The following is a 15087-nucleotide window of genomic DNA, read 5'->3' as shown; positions in this document are numbered from 1 at the left end:
GGAGCCGGTCCTCGTGTACATTTGGTGCAGCAGTGCCACCGTCTGCTTTCGAGTTGCCATCATTTTGACTCCTGTTGATATCGACCAGATAAGACATTCACAGTCGCACACAACGCGGTGTTTCTCTCACTTGATGTTGTCGTCTCTGTATAAAACGATAACCAACGGCAGTCTACCGGCATCAAGTCAAGGGTGAAGGGGGATTTGTTTGGTGGACCACATGAACTCAGCCCAGAGGAACACACCCTCTCTGGCGTGTCAGGACGTATTGTAGCATAGCTCAGGTGATCTGCTGACGACAATCAAAAGAAGATTACAACTGTGCTGTGAAGACGGAAGTGTCTACATTGTAACTGTAATACAAAACGGTAACGAGCCTCTGCTTGTCACTTCTAGCAACGGGAAGTAAACAGTGACATCCTGGTGAAGGTCAAAGGAGCAAGTTGATATTTGTCTGACTGTGTACAAAAATGATACACAGAGACAATTTAACAGTGTGTTAAACCCTCCACCTTCGTGAATACGTTGAATATTACTTTTGATTTTATTTGTAATATTGCTACTTTGAATTACGGTACTGAATGATCAACTTAAATAACGAGAATCTTTGTGTGTATTTTGGTAATTCAGCAAAACCTAGATTTATATTTTCAGAAGTCATTGATATCCTGCATCTTTTAGGACTTTATAGAAGCTTCTGTTGTATAACAACTGATGAAGTATAATCCTCAATACTATGTTAAATGTTTTACACTTTGTAATATTCACATTGATCATGAAGTAAATCTTCTGTAATTTTTCAGACTATTTGTGCCATGAAATAATTGATATTCTTCTGTTAGAGAACAAAATATGTCAATGTACTTATTTGCACTTTCACACATCCAGCACTGATGAAATGCACAGAAATGTGTGGTTTTCAAACTTAAATCAGTTTAGATTCTAGTTTTTTTTTTAAAGTAGTTACCCTACATCAATACGTCTCATAACTAGGCACACATGTCAACTGGTTGGTCAGATACAGTTCAACTGTGCCGCAGTGTGGTGAAAATAGGATATTACATCAAAACAACCACCTGGTTTTATCACTACTGCCACCCGCTGGAAAACGCTGTTAGTTTTCCCAGCAGACAGACCGAGTGTTTCAGAGATGACTAAATATACACTTCATCCCTTGTGTAAATATAGTCTGGAAAACTTTGATGAAGAGAGGATGAGGCTGCAAAATCATGACAGCTAAAGGCTGTATCGGGTAGTGCAGAGAGACTAGTCGAAAACTGAAAATCTTAATAGCAGCCATTACGGGTACAGTTATTAACCAGGCTGGCTTTTTTAAAATTAAGGAACCGATTTGATAAAAAGTTCACCGTCTGGTTTAGAGAAAAGCCCATTAAGTAAATCCAATACAACTAAGTACTGAAACACTTTAATGAACAACATCATTTAAGTATTTATTGATTGAACAAACTGAAGAGTAGTTGAGTACAATCGAGAGGGTGACAAATACTTCAGACCACAACATGCAAAGTTGTGCATGTTTATATTTAAAGTTAATAACAGTAGCATCACTAACAACGATGTCCTTCGGCACACTACTGAGCTGCAGGTAACAGAATGTCCTGGAGTGGACTGTCCTGATCAATGACTGCCGATTTCAGATCTTCCCTGGGAAACTTCCATTCTCTATCTGATCGTCCCATTTGGAAACCTGGAGGAGATATTAGAGAAAACATTAGTTTAAGCATCAGCAGAACTGACTACCTCAAGTAGTTTCATATCAATCCCTAGAATATAGCACCAACACAGATTTGAGATTCCCTGGTTTTGGGAACGCTAAATTTAAAATTAGTCTCACAGATGGTGCAACAAAAATCTTGAGTAAAAAAACTAGTTTGGTTACCAACTTATGAGCTTTCTAATGTAACAGCTGTGAGAACATAACTATAAATGTATAAAGAAAAAGACGTTCAATGGATGTCATAAAGAACCTCAAACTTCGAGATAACAAATTACCAGTTAATCACAGTCAAAGGAAAGCACACGGCACAGAATATCACAAAGCAGTAAAACAAGTATAGGTTACATAAAATAATCCTATCTATCCAGCACTATCAACATTAAAACATTACCAACAAAGCTATCATAACTGTAATGCTATAACTTACCCAGCCCATAGGGCAGAGGCTCTTGTAGACCCTCTGGTACCAATCACAGGGAGCCACATCCTGGTCTTTGGCTGACAGGGCCTTATTGCACCTGTGGAAGTCTGCGGCAAAAACACAACAAGGGTTCAAGGTTTCCATCAGACACTAAAAACAAGATTTCAAAAAAGCCACGGAGATGTTCAAGCTAAATTATAGCCAAATAATCTCACCACTATTGTGAAACTGTTTTAATAAAACTAGCTTAAATTATAACCTGACACTGTTATAAAAATAATTTTTTTTGAGCACAAACACTTACAATGTAATCAATGGTGTATGTTTTTCTTAATTACAATGAATATAACAGGCCAATATTTTCACTGTAAAGTTAAAAGAACATTTTTATTTGAAAGTATTGTATCAATTACCAATGACTGATCAGAATACTGGTTCCAGTGTGTAAATGGTTAATTATTTGCAATATAACTTGTCGCAGATGTATTTTGTAGTACTACCAATGTCATGTGGAGGTCATTTAAATGTCACGTCTAATATTATTAATAACAGAATGACGACTGATGTGTAAGCTTCCGTTTACTGTCCGCTAGATCAAATATTTAACTAAACGATCCCGGACTAACATCACAGATGTTACGGATGACACGGTTTCCTTCTCTTGAATTATTGAGTGCTACGAAGTCTTCTAAAGGGTAACACAACTTGTGATCCAGGTCCTCACCCAGGTAGTTCTGAAAACAGTTGCGGGTCTGGTTGGTGTTGGGGAACCGGGCGTCAAAGGGAGCCGTCCTGTAGTTCTTGATCTTCTCCTCGATAGTGTCAGACATCTTTGTTAGCTGCAGTCACACGTCTAGATGATACTGAAACAAGTCGCAGGAAAGATTAACTCACAGCGAATACAGGTTCAGAAAACACGTTAGATGAACTCGGCTATCAGTGTGTCACCTCAACTTGAGGCTCAATGTTAGCGGCGTTAAATATAGCTTTGTGATTAATTTGAGGTTAGCGTTGTTTACGCGCCTACTCGATGCCGATGTGTTTATCAAACCGAAGGGTTACTATCTAACCTTGGCACGTGACAGGAAAATATACTGATAAAACAAGTATAACAAACATAGCTTGGCAAAGTGTTATCAGTTAACTGTTAGTTAGCTAATGCTAGCTGTTAGCTCGTTGCTAACATGTTTAATATAGCTGGATATTGTTCACCAACACATTTGAGAACGGCTGTTTGTTTCAAGCGTGTTAGGAGCTCAATACACCAGACAGCCTGAGAAATAGAAACGTAAAGGTTGCAAATAGCACGCAAAGGTTCGGGTTTACCGACAGCTAACCTTGGGACGTTTCTTGATGTGTCCTCGGTGCGCTCCGGAAACATACCCTGCCTCGTCGACGCGCAAAGGATGCTGGGATACGGGCTCAATGACACGCCTGACCAGAAATGTGACTTCATTTGTCAGGTTCCTAGTATTAGGTTTTATCGAATTTTATAATTAACATAATAATTACCAGTAACCTGATTTATAGTAGATAGATTAGTTTGGTTTACATGCAACACGCAAAGGACAGTGGGATATATAATGTTGCCTTATGATATTTCCTATGGATCTCTCACCTCAGCAGTTAGATTGATCTGCTCAAAACTACAACTACATTGGTGGTTGTAGGAGAACAGATATTGGCATTCTAATTTCAGTCGTTGTTCATGGTTTACTGTTTTGAAACAAATACATTAGGTTATCGATGCAAAGATGACCTCCCCCTACTGAGTTAAAATCAGCTTAAAGCAATACTCCACCCACCACTAGTATTAAATAGGCTTGTAGACCATATGAGTACTGAATTTAAATGTAGTACAATTCGTTTCCAAAGAGGACTCCAGCTGTGTACAGTTTGAATTTGATTTACTACTTACACTTAGGTATTCAACGTGTAAAATATAAAAATATGTATTGCAACATGTCAACGAAACATAACATGTTCTCTGCTCTCCATCTATATTCTCAGTGTGTTCCACTTTCTTTATTGTTGCCAAATATATTTGAATACAAGTCTCAAAGTCAATTGAAGTAATCAGATTCAAGTCAAAGTCATTTACAAAGTCCCCTCAGGGCAGAACACAAGAAACTACATATTTTATTATGTAACTTACATTACTATCTTCATTTTGAATTCCTTTGATAAAATATTTATTTTTAATGATTGAAAACATCACTCACAGTAGTATATACTTTTAGACTGTTTATCGTGTAAGATTTGTAAAGGGGCCGATGACAGTTAGACCTAATGTATTGTGTTGTATGAATATTACAGCCACTGTAAATGTTGTCCACATTTAACTTGAAGCAATCTATTCTCTTCTCCCTTACCAACACTTTGAAACAATGGAGGAGCCTTTGAAATGGGACACATGTTGTTGACCTGTATTGACAACGTATTCGGTCCGGAGATGCAGATTTCAGCGGATCCATCCCCTGAAGTGGGACACAGTCTCCTTTCTCTTTTCTTGACCATCTTCCTGTCAAAGAAGAGGTCAAAGATCACAGGTGTCTCTGTCGCTTCCTTTTAGCTTCCTGTCTCGCTGTGTTTTTCCTTCATCCTCTTTTCAGCAAAACTTCAAACTGGACCCACTGTGGGTTTTGTGATAAATGACAATATTTGTTCTAAATCATAAAAATCACAAAGTACTACCAGATTTAAATGGATACGTTTTTGAGACCCAATTTGATGTCATTAAACCTTATTAGGGTGAAACAGCTTTGTGGTGTATAATGACGTGTATATTAATCCCAACAATGATCTCAAAAGGCTCATATGTGTGTGTGCAAATTCACCCTTCTCTCGCTCTCTACCAATTTCGGACTCTCTCTCTCTCTCTCTCTCTCACTGAGTCAGGATATAGGTGTTGTCCACTGCTGAGGAAGGAAATTCTGTCACTTAGAACAATGGGCCTGTTTCTCTATCTATAGACCCAGAGAGCCTGAGAGCCAGAGAGAGAGGGAGCAGATTGTGTCCAGTTAGTGAGAAAAACAAAAGAAAACAGGTATTTTAGTCAATAAATGATTGAACTAATGGTTATTAAGAAGTAGCAATGTGTATGTAGATGTGTGACAGGTTAACGCCTTTTGAAAATGGAATTTCAAAGCGGAGAAAAGAAAACATACAAGGTTATTAGATTACTTTGAGCTGCGTATTTGCATTCTGGTGGCGAAGATTCATCATAAGACACTATAGAAGGATCTGAAGTAACTGCGGGTAAGTGCATTCAAAATCTAACAACTAAAAGCACTGCTGTTTCCTTCTTGGAGCATTTCAAAATGTATGGTTTTTCTAAATATTTCACCACACCACCGGGGACAGTATGCTCAGTAAAAACTGCCATCTTTTGTGTCGAGAACGATAACAGCAGATTTTAGGTGTGGGTTGCACCTCAAAGGGTGGAAGTGTAGCCTCAAGACATGACAATTAGTCCTGTCAGAAATTGCAGCTCAAACGGTGGTAGTTTTCCAGCGAGATTCAATGATTGTTTTAGGCCTCCAAATTCTACCATGAGCTGAAAACAATCATGTGATCCTCAATTTTGATTGTAATCTACAAAGAAGTAACGCTGAGAATGGGACAGGCAGTGCCTTTGGAGTGGGTATTTCCCTGTCAGTGCGACAGCTGGATCTGAGTCCTGCTAAAGATGCTTCCTGTTTGAGAATGGGAAAGTCACGCTATGCTTTTCAGGGGTGTCCTTGGTTAATTTCTTGTTTTCACCATGTTGACAACCAGCTGTAGGTATCCTGTTGATATTTTTTGATAGTGACATCAGGCCATTGTTATATTGTTTCAATGCTGGCATTGCTGATACATTCTTCACCACAGTGTGGAGGTAGATTAAGTAGATAAGGGGAAACGGGACTTTTACAGTATCTTGACATTTTCATTGTCATCATTATTATTATTATTATTATTATTTATTGGCAGATTATTGAGTTAAAAATGCTAGATTTGTTCTTAATATCTGCATGTTATCTATCGCACTCTGTCAGATGGAGGGGTCTGGTAGTCCTCGCTTCAGAAAGCTCCATTTCCCAGTGGGTCTGTGGATCAACTCGCCCAGGAAACACTTTGCCAAGCTTGGGAGTCGCTGGCCGAGCGCTATCTCTGTCAAGTCAGTCTGAAGTACTCCTAAACTCTTTTTTAAAAATCTCCTGTGTTTTGCATCTTTCATGCCAGTTATTGCTTAGTTAGAGTGCCTGATGGTTGAATTAACAGTTAATGTGTTATCTTACTTCCACTGTCATTGGTATCCCCTCACCCTTGTATCCCTTCCCTGTTTTATTTTAGTCCTTGTTGTTTGTCCATGTTTAGTCCGTCATAATTCACAGCTGACTTGTCCCTTCCTTTCTCCTTCCTCTCTCCTCCATCTGTCTTCCCCTCCTCTGTTGTTCTCAGGTCGACCACCAGCTCTGACGCAACCTCCCTCCACGAGGCCCCCTCTGCTCCTTCCTCTTCCCTTTATAACTCCACCCCCTCGCTGGCTTCCCCTACCCCATCCCCATCTCCTTCCCCAGCCTTCTTAAGGCCCCGGCCGGTTGGGCCCCAGTCCCGCACAAAGCGCCTTTCCCATCTCTTCCTGCGAGGGCGCTCTAACAGTGACCGGGACCGGGCGGTGGGGGAGAGGGAGAGAGAGGTCTGGGCTCATTCAGCTGCCCCGTCCTCTCACCACTACTTGCCCCCTGCCTCTTCCTCTGCCCCGGGCCTGATCAAAATCTATGGGGATGCCCTTTCCAGTGGGGCCAACTATCGCTCGCTTCTGGCCAACATTCACTCTACAGCCAGACAGCTCATCGCCCAGGTCATCACCCGGTACACTGAGAGGGAGAGGGAGGAGACAGATGACGCAGGTATGAGAGCAGGAAATCATGTAGACCTCTGCTGCGAGTCATTACTTGGAATTGTTTGCTCAAATATTTTAACCAATAGGGAATTACTTAATATAAACATAAACAGTGGTGTTATGGAAAAATAATTAGCCCCCTCTGCTCCCTTTCTCCATTACCTTCTAGTTCTCCAAAAATACAGCCCAGAGGACTTCCTGTTGTGTGATGTCATTGGAAAGCCCATCCAGCAGCCAGATGGAGCTATCAAATGGGAGACAGAGTGCCGGAGAAGCGTTGCCCCATGGGAATGTCCCTTGTTGTTAGTGGACATGTGGCGGCCTAAGGAAGGATTTGAGCGTCGCTTTGAAATCCAAAGAAAGGATGACTATGAGAGAGAAGAGAGGGAGAAGGAGAAGGAGCGTGAGAGGGAGGGAGAAAACTATCAAGGTATGCTTGAGACTCAATTGGCAGGTCTCTTTATTCATGACACAAGGTCAAACTGACCGATCCTCCGATTGTCTGGGCAACAGGTGTGCGCTGGCGGCGGAGCAGGATGTCATCAGGGGGTGGGCCAGAGGAGAGCGAGCGTGGTCACCGTGGGAGAAACTCTGAGCTCAGGAGGAGCATCAGTGACATGAACCTGAGTCTGCGGCGGCGCCAAGGCAACCATGTCAGTAATGACCCACGTGGGTCAAGCAACCGGCCTAACAACAATGGAGGAGTGCAGGACAGGAAGAACATTGTGAGCATGATCAACCCACAGCAAGAAGAGGTAAAGAGGATGAACTTGTGAGGGAAAAAAAATGAATTACTGAAATGGTGCATGTGGCGTTTCAACCATCACGTGATGTCTGAACCCTTTTTCAGATTAGAGCCTCAAAAGTGGAAGCAAAGGTTGGATGGACAAACCAGCTTGCGGAGGATGAGAAGGATTACTCCAGCTGTGACCTGGAAGTGATGTCACAAAGTTTGATCCTTCCACCCACAGATCGGCCCTACTTCCTGTTGCTGCAGGGTTACGATCAGAGCAAGGCGAGACACGCTGACAGATGATATCACACACACACTCACAAACACTCACAAACAACACCCACACACACAGAGGCTTTGTAAACACAGTCAGACATGTATGCGGTCTACTTAATAGCAAGGTGCTTACACACTGATGTGCACAGATGCACGCTAACAGGCATTTTCGTCGAGGACTTGTGCAGACGTACACGCGTGCACACACCCTGCACATGACATCATACCTGCATGTCCGTAATCGCCACATACCATCAGGGTTTCCATCCCTCTACAAGGCGCTCCCATTCAGCATCCTGCACAAAACAGCCTCAGAGCAGCACAATGTCTCAACAATATATCCAACGAAGTAAAACTCCTCTGTGTACATCACTCCATCTCACACAATGACCTCACACAGCTCTCCATTGTAGCAAACTGTGACACACTTCATACCTTATCAACTGCCTTCTGTTCAACTTAAAATCTCTGAGATGGAAAATGGATCAAAACCATAACACTTAAAAGATAGCAGACAACAGACCTCCCTGACTTTGCTCTGCTCTCCACTGTGTGTTTTGTTTAGGATTTTGTTTTGTACATCATGGCGGCACATACGCATATGTTTGGAAGAAAGCCCACAATGAGGGAGAGAGAGAAGGATAGAGAGCGAGAGAGGAAGGGGATGAGACCTCTGAAGGTGGACACGTTCCTCTCTGCTCCTGACCTCTTGGCCAGACACTTGTTGGTCAGGAGAGACTCACCTGTTCCCGACACGCCCACCAGACAAGGTACTAGCAGTCACTAACTCATATCATACATACATCCATGATGCGATTGCTGTCTACCTTAATCTGATTTTATTTTGTAGTAGCTCTGATGCGACCCTTCAGAGGAGGTGCAGTCACACACAATGGAGTGGCCCTTTACAGGGAGACGGTCCTAAAGCCTGGGGATGTGATTGGTTTGGGGAACCACTTCCTTTTCTTGTATCGGGACCCTCGCGTGACTCCAGCTCCACCGTTGGCTTTGACCCTGCCATGGCAGGCTGATGCCTCCACCCCCTGCTGCGCCTCAGGGTTAGTGGACAGACAGGAGGCTCTGAGGCAGTACCTGGCATCTACGGAGGCAGTTCTGAAGTTTCATCCCCGTCACGCAGATGCTCTGTTACAGGTGAGACAGGAAGATAAAGAAGCTCTTACTTACTATCCATTGGTCTGGTATGAAAAAAAAAACGGCCTTGCTGACATATGTTGTGTTTATCCCTCACTATTTCTTAGGAGATAATCTCCAAAAATTCCTCCCCAGACTCTGGAGGAGGGCCATTAGCTCCTGCTTATCTCCTGTCAATCATGATAGATCATGCCTCAAAACACTTGGACCCTGCTCTCACACCACAGATATTACTCAAGTCAGCCAATCATATAAAAGAAATTGTCTGGGTAAGTAAAAACAACAACGGCTCAATATCTAAAATAAAAGGGGGTGCCCTGGGAGTTATGGTGATAACCATGAACCGCAAGGACAACAACCATGGAGATGTGTTGCATGTTTTCCCATCTGTGCTTTGTGCTAACTTTGACATGCTAACATGCTCACAATGGCAACGCTAACATGCTGAGTTAGCAGATATAATGTTTTTTTTATTTTCACCATCGTAGTTTAACGTGTGCTAACATTTGGTAATTGATACTAAACACAAAGCACAACATATGCTGATGGGAAAGGCATTAGTTCTGCAGGTGTTTGATCATAAATGCAAGTATTGGACAAATATGATTGGACCTTATGATGGTGAGAGATTAAAGGTCAGGCGTTTTCCAAAATGTATATTTTTATTATAAATCAACCCAATGAGGAAATAAATATCTTGAACAAATTTCTTGGGAATCCATCCAGTAGTTGTCAAGACATTTCACTAAAAGCCATGAAAGTAAACCTGCTGGTGGTGCCAGAGGAAACATTCAGGGGATCTCCAAAGCCAGTAGGGTTCATCCTCTGGGAACCACAAACCTCACTCTGTCCAATACTTGAGATATTTCAGTAGTGAACCGGCTGACATTGCCATCCATAGAGCCAATGCTGATAGCTTGTCTAAGAAACAAGAGTTCAGCATACAAAATGTGCTACATGTTGATGTATGTTGTGTAAAATTAAAAAAATACCTAGTGGTTTAGTGGTTGTTCATGTGGTGAACACATAACAACTGAACTATTATATGTCATTATTTTTAGAGGATATAGTGCATGACAATATGGCCAAGTCCTTACTTAAACCAGCTTGGCAAAAAAAAAACTCAAGAAGGCAGATTGAGATTGCCACATTCAGTCAGACAGAAAAAGCATCAGACAGACATGTGCCCTTCATTGTGGCCGGCGACGTTGTGGACACAAGCGAGGATGAGCTGATGTCACTGCCCTCCTGCTGGAAAATGTGCTGTAATTGTCCTGGCTGCAGGGCGAGACTACACTCCCCCTCCTCCACCCCCACACTAACCCAAGATGTCTCTCCTCTCTTCTGTCTCCAATTCTCTTTACAGGATAACATTAAGGAATTTGGGGATAAGCATCCCACGCAAAAGTAAGAACATTTTTGTTCTCCGTCCTGTTTCCTCTGTTTAGAGATCTCCTGCTGAGTGATTCATGATACATTTATGCTTGTGCTGTTATGTCTTCAGCACATTTTTGTGGTATGATGAAAGCATTGTAACACGGTGATGTTGAAAAATGGCTCAAATATAGTTTAGTAATAATAACTCTAGTCTATTTTTACTCACAGTATGGTGTGTTTCTCTATAAAGCATAAACAAAATACTGACAGAAAAATGTTCACAACTATTTTACAGCGAACATAAATTTGGCATTGCGTTATTGTCTCTAGTTCCACAGAGCAAGAAGGTGAGATAAGCACGCCGAATGTCCAGAAACTGTCCTCTGACCTTCGACCCCTGATGTTCTGGATGTCAAATGCCACAGAGCTCCTTAACTTCTTCCAGGTCAAAGTTGAAGCCATGGAGAAAGAGTGGGAGTTTGAAGGTGAGAGTGATTTGAAAACAATGGAGATTACTGATTCAAGTAAAAAAAATAAAAACTTTAGAAGCTGTGACCGTTTAATCAAATTAAATAGAACTTGAAGTGGGCACACAATCTTTAACTCCTCTTTCTGATTGTTTCGTTAAAGCCCCAGGCGACCCAGTTTTGACGGCTGACATGGACACCTGCTCAGAAGCTCTGGCTCAGCTGGATGATGTCATTATGCACACCTTCCAACAGTGTGTGTATCACCTCACTAAGGTACAGGATAAAGCTACTACTTGTTTAATTGTCACTTTAATGTTTGAGCAGTTTAAATACATAAAAAGTCAACCTATTTTACTGTTTCACATGTTTTGACGCCAGGAATACTTTTGAATACCATGGCCAGCTAAACTTCACAGAGACACAGCAACATGTCTTTCTCAAGACTGAATACATATTGTTTTGTTTTCCAAGATGTTTCTGAAGCTGTCTAACCACCCATTCTAATTTGTTCCAGCTGTGAGCAGCTCCTCAATTCCCTTTGTGCTTTGCATCCTGGGAAAATAGTGTGCAGCAACAGCACACTTGAAAATTGACTGTATTAGTAAAACAGATTATAACTTCAGTATACTTAATTTTGTCACTTTTCCATTGTAAACACACTACACACTAAAAGACTGCTTAGACCTCGTGTGTAGTTGGGATTTGACTCTACATTCTCACAGCCACACTAATAATAATAAGCTCACAATGAAAATGCTAACATGCTGATATTAGCAGATATGATGTTTATGTTCAATGTCTTAGTTTTGCGCATTAGCTAATGATGATAGATAAGTAAGAGGAACACCAAAGTTATTAGTATGACAGGGGGACATGATTATCTGCACCAAATTTCATACAAATCTATCAATGGTAGATTCACAAATGTCAGGAGGATCCATCTTCTATAGCCATGAATGTGTGTACGAAGTTTATGGCAGTCCATCCAATATTTGTTGAAATATTTGGATGTGAATCAAATAGTGGACTGACCAACAGTCAGACAAATGGAAAACAACTCTTCATATCCTCTTCATCTTAATCCATCCCATTTCAATCTGTCTCCCCACCCCTCACCCATCATTCCAGTAACATACAGTATATGTTTTCTTCAATACATATACTGAATAAATTAACTCAAGTTTCCCTTCTTTCTGTCCACAAAGACTCTGTACTCACTCCTTCCAGCTCTCCTGGACTCCAACCCATTCTCCAGCGAAGAGAAGAAGGATGGAGCTCGGAGTGCAGAGGGAGAGGAGAAAGAAGAAGGGGAAGGAGAGGTGGACGACGTGTCTGCCTTACCACCCAAAGTTGCCGGACTGGTAGAAGTGTACCGCTGTTCTCTGATGCTGTCCCGGGAGGCATGTCTGTCTCCGCCGCTCACCTCCCAAACCTTTGGCTACCTCTTCTTCTTCACCAACACCTCCCTGCTCAATACTTTGCTGGAGAGAGGTGAGAGGGCACGGTCAAAGTGTAACGTTTGCTCAACACCCAGAGTGGCCACAAGTGACAATTGGGAGAAATGGTCAAATGTAACAGCAGCATAGGCAAGAGTCAAGTTAATGATATGAATCAGCAATGCCAGTTATACCACACTTTCTAGTTCTGAACAATAAGCTACTGGTCTTACTAGACCAAGAAGAAGGAAAACCCTGTTGTGTATTAAATTGAGCAATGCTCTTCTATTGTTTACGAATTTAACTTTTCATCTGTAAAAGGAGGATTGTGTTATTCTTTAAAAAGTTAGATAGTCTTGCTTTCAAGGTCAAAGCACCACTTTAATTTCTCCCTTTGATAACATATTTGTGCTCTCTCTTTAGAAGGACTGTTTTCGTGGTCCAGAGCGGTCCAGATCCGTACAAACTTGGACCTTGTTCTGGACTGGCTACAGGGGGCGGGATTAGGAGACATAGCCTCTGAGTTCATGAAGAAACTGTCAGTCACAGTCAACTTCTTGTGTATTCCCAAGACTCGACTTATCCAGGTAACACAGCTAAATGTGAAGGAAGCTTCTCAGCTCAAGATTAATAGTTATTCATATTAATTGACTATGACCTCTTGTCTTCCAGTCATCCTGGACCAGTTTACAGGAGGACCATGTCTTATTAAGCCCTTCTCAGTTGCACCATCTGCTCACCCATTACAAGCTGGGTCCAACCAGAGCCCCACCAGCATCGTGGGCTCCTCTGCCAGGCACAGAGCTGAGTGGAGGTGATACATATATAGATACGGTAAGAATCCAACCAGTGAAATTATCCGTTCAATCAATTATTTATTTTTTCTTTCTCATCTTTTAGACATCTTTGAGAGCTTCCTGGACCATCCTCCCCTAATCCTGCCAAATGAAACTCCACGCCTTGACCTCTCCCAGCCAATCCCAAACCCTGAGCTTCAAAAGGAAGTGACACGTCTCCGCACCTTCTTGTGGGGACTCGACCAGGATGAGCTCCCCGCCAATCAGAGGACTCGGCTTTGAGAAAGCCCATATTTGTCTCTCTATGATGTCTCGGAAATGAAAAATTAAATCACCAGAAACAGCACACACACACACACACACACACACACACACAAAAGCCAACTGGACATTTTTTCTGCATTTTGTTGCCTGGTTGTTGTTTTTTCATGACATTATTTCATTTATCCATTTAGATATTTCCAAGTAAAAGAAATGTATTGGCTTTGGTATGTCTTAATAGACTTTATTTTAAAGCAGGGAGTAAAACCCCATGTCTGTTGGATTGTGCAGCGTTATGCATTACACATGACAGTTTTACTTGGCTCCCATGTATGTTTTTTAAACTACTTGTTTTTTAATAAAACGCTGAATACTAGTCTTAAAGACTTACAGTCTCCGTGTGATCTTTGACAAGCTTGTTTCCCACAGCGGGGCCCCTTGGGTTTGGCATTCGCCTCAACACCAGAGGAATACTCCACAAGGTGGCGATGCAGGACTCATTCCCCTTTGACGTTAAGTGATGACTCTGCAGGTAGAGTTGCTTGACTAAGGAGGCAATCATACAACTAAATTAAAGTCCGCTCCAAAGGCTCACTCTCATTTCCTGTAATCAGGGTAGCATTTACGAAGGGGCCATGACTCAAGGAAGTAAATGAGAGACGACCACACACAAAGGTTACCTTTACCAAGGTGAGCTGTCGTAAAGGTCAAAGCTGGGCACTCGAGAGCGGGGGAGATTTCCATTTTCCTTTGTTGGTGTTACACGCACACACAAGTGGTCTGATTGGTATGGTTTCCTGTTTCATTATTGTGGTATAATCCCTGGTGCTATTAAACCAGTTCAGGTCATTAAGCCTTAATTAGCACGTGGCTGTCATGAGCAGACGGCAGACCGGTGATATCATCAACAGGAGTGAGTAACAGCTGAACAAGAACTGTCACAATTTTATAATATCCAGTCAATTGCACCATCTAGTCAGCCAGACCTTGGAAAACATGTCACCGCTTTCTTTGTTTTGAGAGCGAAGCTCTATGACGTCTCCAAGAGACTTATCATGCTCCTCCTTTGGCTCCTGACCATAGGGCATCCTTTCTTCCGGTCAGCTCACACATGAATTCCATTACTGTAAAAAGCTAAAAGTCCTGTGAGAGACCCCCTGCTTACATCACCACTTCTGCCTACAGTTCTGTGTCCCCAACTTTTTTGTTTACTGTGCTGACATCAAAAACATCCAACGGAGAAAGACTGGTTGTCCATTGTGAATCATGCGAAGAGGCTCCCTGCGGTCACTCTTATCAATTAAGTGATTGTAATCAGTCTCATTTGAAATTCAATGTGGTGTATGAGTGAGAGTGAGACTGTGTTTGCGTGCTAATTTCAACTTTCCAGTAATGTCAAACAGATGTAGTCTGCAGCGTTATAATTAACAACAGATGGGGTTCAGACTGGTATAGGTCCGTGCTGATTGTGTGACATTACAGTAGTCTGTGATACAATACGGTGACCAGTGTCTGAGCACTATTAAGTAACATGTCAG

General features: G+C 42.0%; 2 protein-coding genes across 4 annotated transcripts; one reads left to right on the top strand and one right to left on the bottom strand.

The window, feature by feature from the left end:
- Positions 1-1425: 1425 nt before the first annotated feature.
- On the bottom strand, positions 1426-3594 carry LOC117745503 (cytochrome c oxidase subunit 6B1). 2 transcript variants are annotated; one of them, XM_034553887.1, is made up of 4 exons: positions 3497-3594; positions 2884-3022; positions 2166-2266; positions 1426-1708 (listed from the first exon to the last, which is right to left on the bottom strand). In XM_034553887.1, the coding sequence occupies exons 2-4, from the start codon at positions 2987-2989 to the stop codon at positions 1655-1657; spliced, it is 261 nt and encodes an 86-aa protein (XP_034409778.1). In that variant the 5' UTR covers positions 2990-3022; positions 3497-3594; the 3' UTR covers positions 1426-1654. The 2 variants fall into 2 exon arrangements, with proteins under 2 accessions (XP_034409778.1, XP_034409780.1); XM_034553889.1 differs by lacking the exon at positions 3497-3594 and adding an exon at positions 3230-3294.
- rasip1 (Ras interacting protein 1) lies at positions 2810-13930 on the top strand. Of its 2 annotated transcripts, none has more exons than XM_034553749.1 (16): positions 2810-2854; positions 6197-6318; positions 6603-7054; positions 7217-7477; positions 7561-7802; positions 7898-8062; positions 8622-8826; positions 8910-9208; positions 9316-9477; positions 10575-10615; positions 10916-11070; positions 11216-11328; positions 12261-12546; positions 12915-13078; positions 13164-13305; positions 13392-13906. In XM_034553749.1, exons 2-16 carry the CDS (start codon positions 6197-6199, stop codon positions 13568-13570), a joined length of 2988 nt encoding a protein of 995 aa, XP_034409640.1. In that variant the 5' UTR covers positions 2810-2854; the 3' UTR covers positions 13571-13906. The 2 variants fall into 2 exon arrangements, with proteins under 2 accessions (XP_034409640.1, XP_034409639.1); XM_034553748.1 differs by lacking the exon at positions 2810-2854 and adding an exon at positions 4866-5417 and having other exon boundaries at positions 8907-9208; positions 13392-13930.
- Positions 13931-15087: the final 1157 nt, after the last annotated feature.

This window comes from Cyclopterus lumpus, chromosome 16 (assembly GCF_009769545.1).
Source record: "Cyclopterus lumpus isolate fCycLum1 chromosome 16, fCycLum1.pri, whole genome shotgun sequence".
NCBI lineage: Eukaryota > Metazoa > Chordata > Actinopteri > Perciformes > Cyclopteridae > Cyclopterus > Cyclopterus lumpus.
The sequence above is the reverse complement of the archived record's forward strand: the minus strand, read 5'-3'. Positions and strand labels throughout refer to the sequence as shown.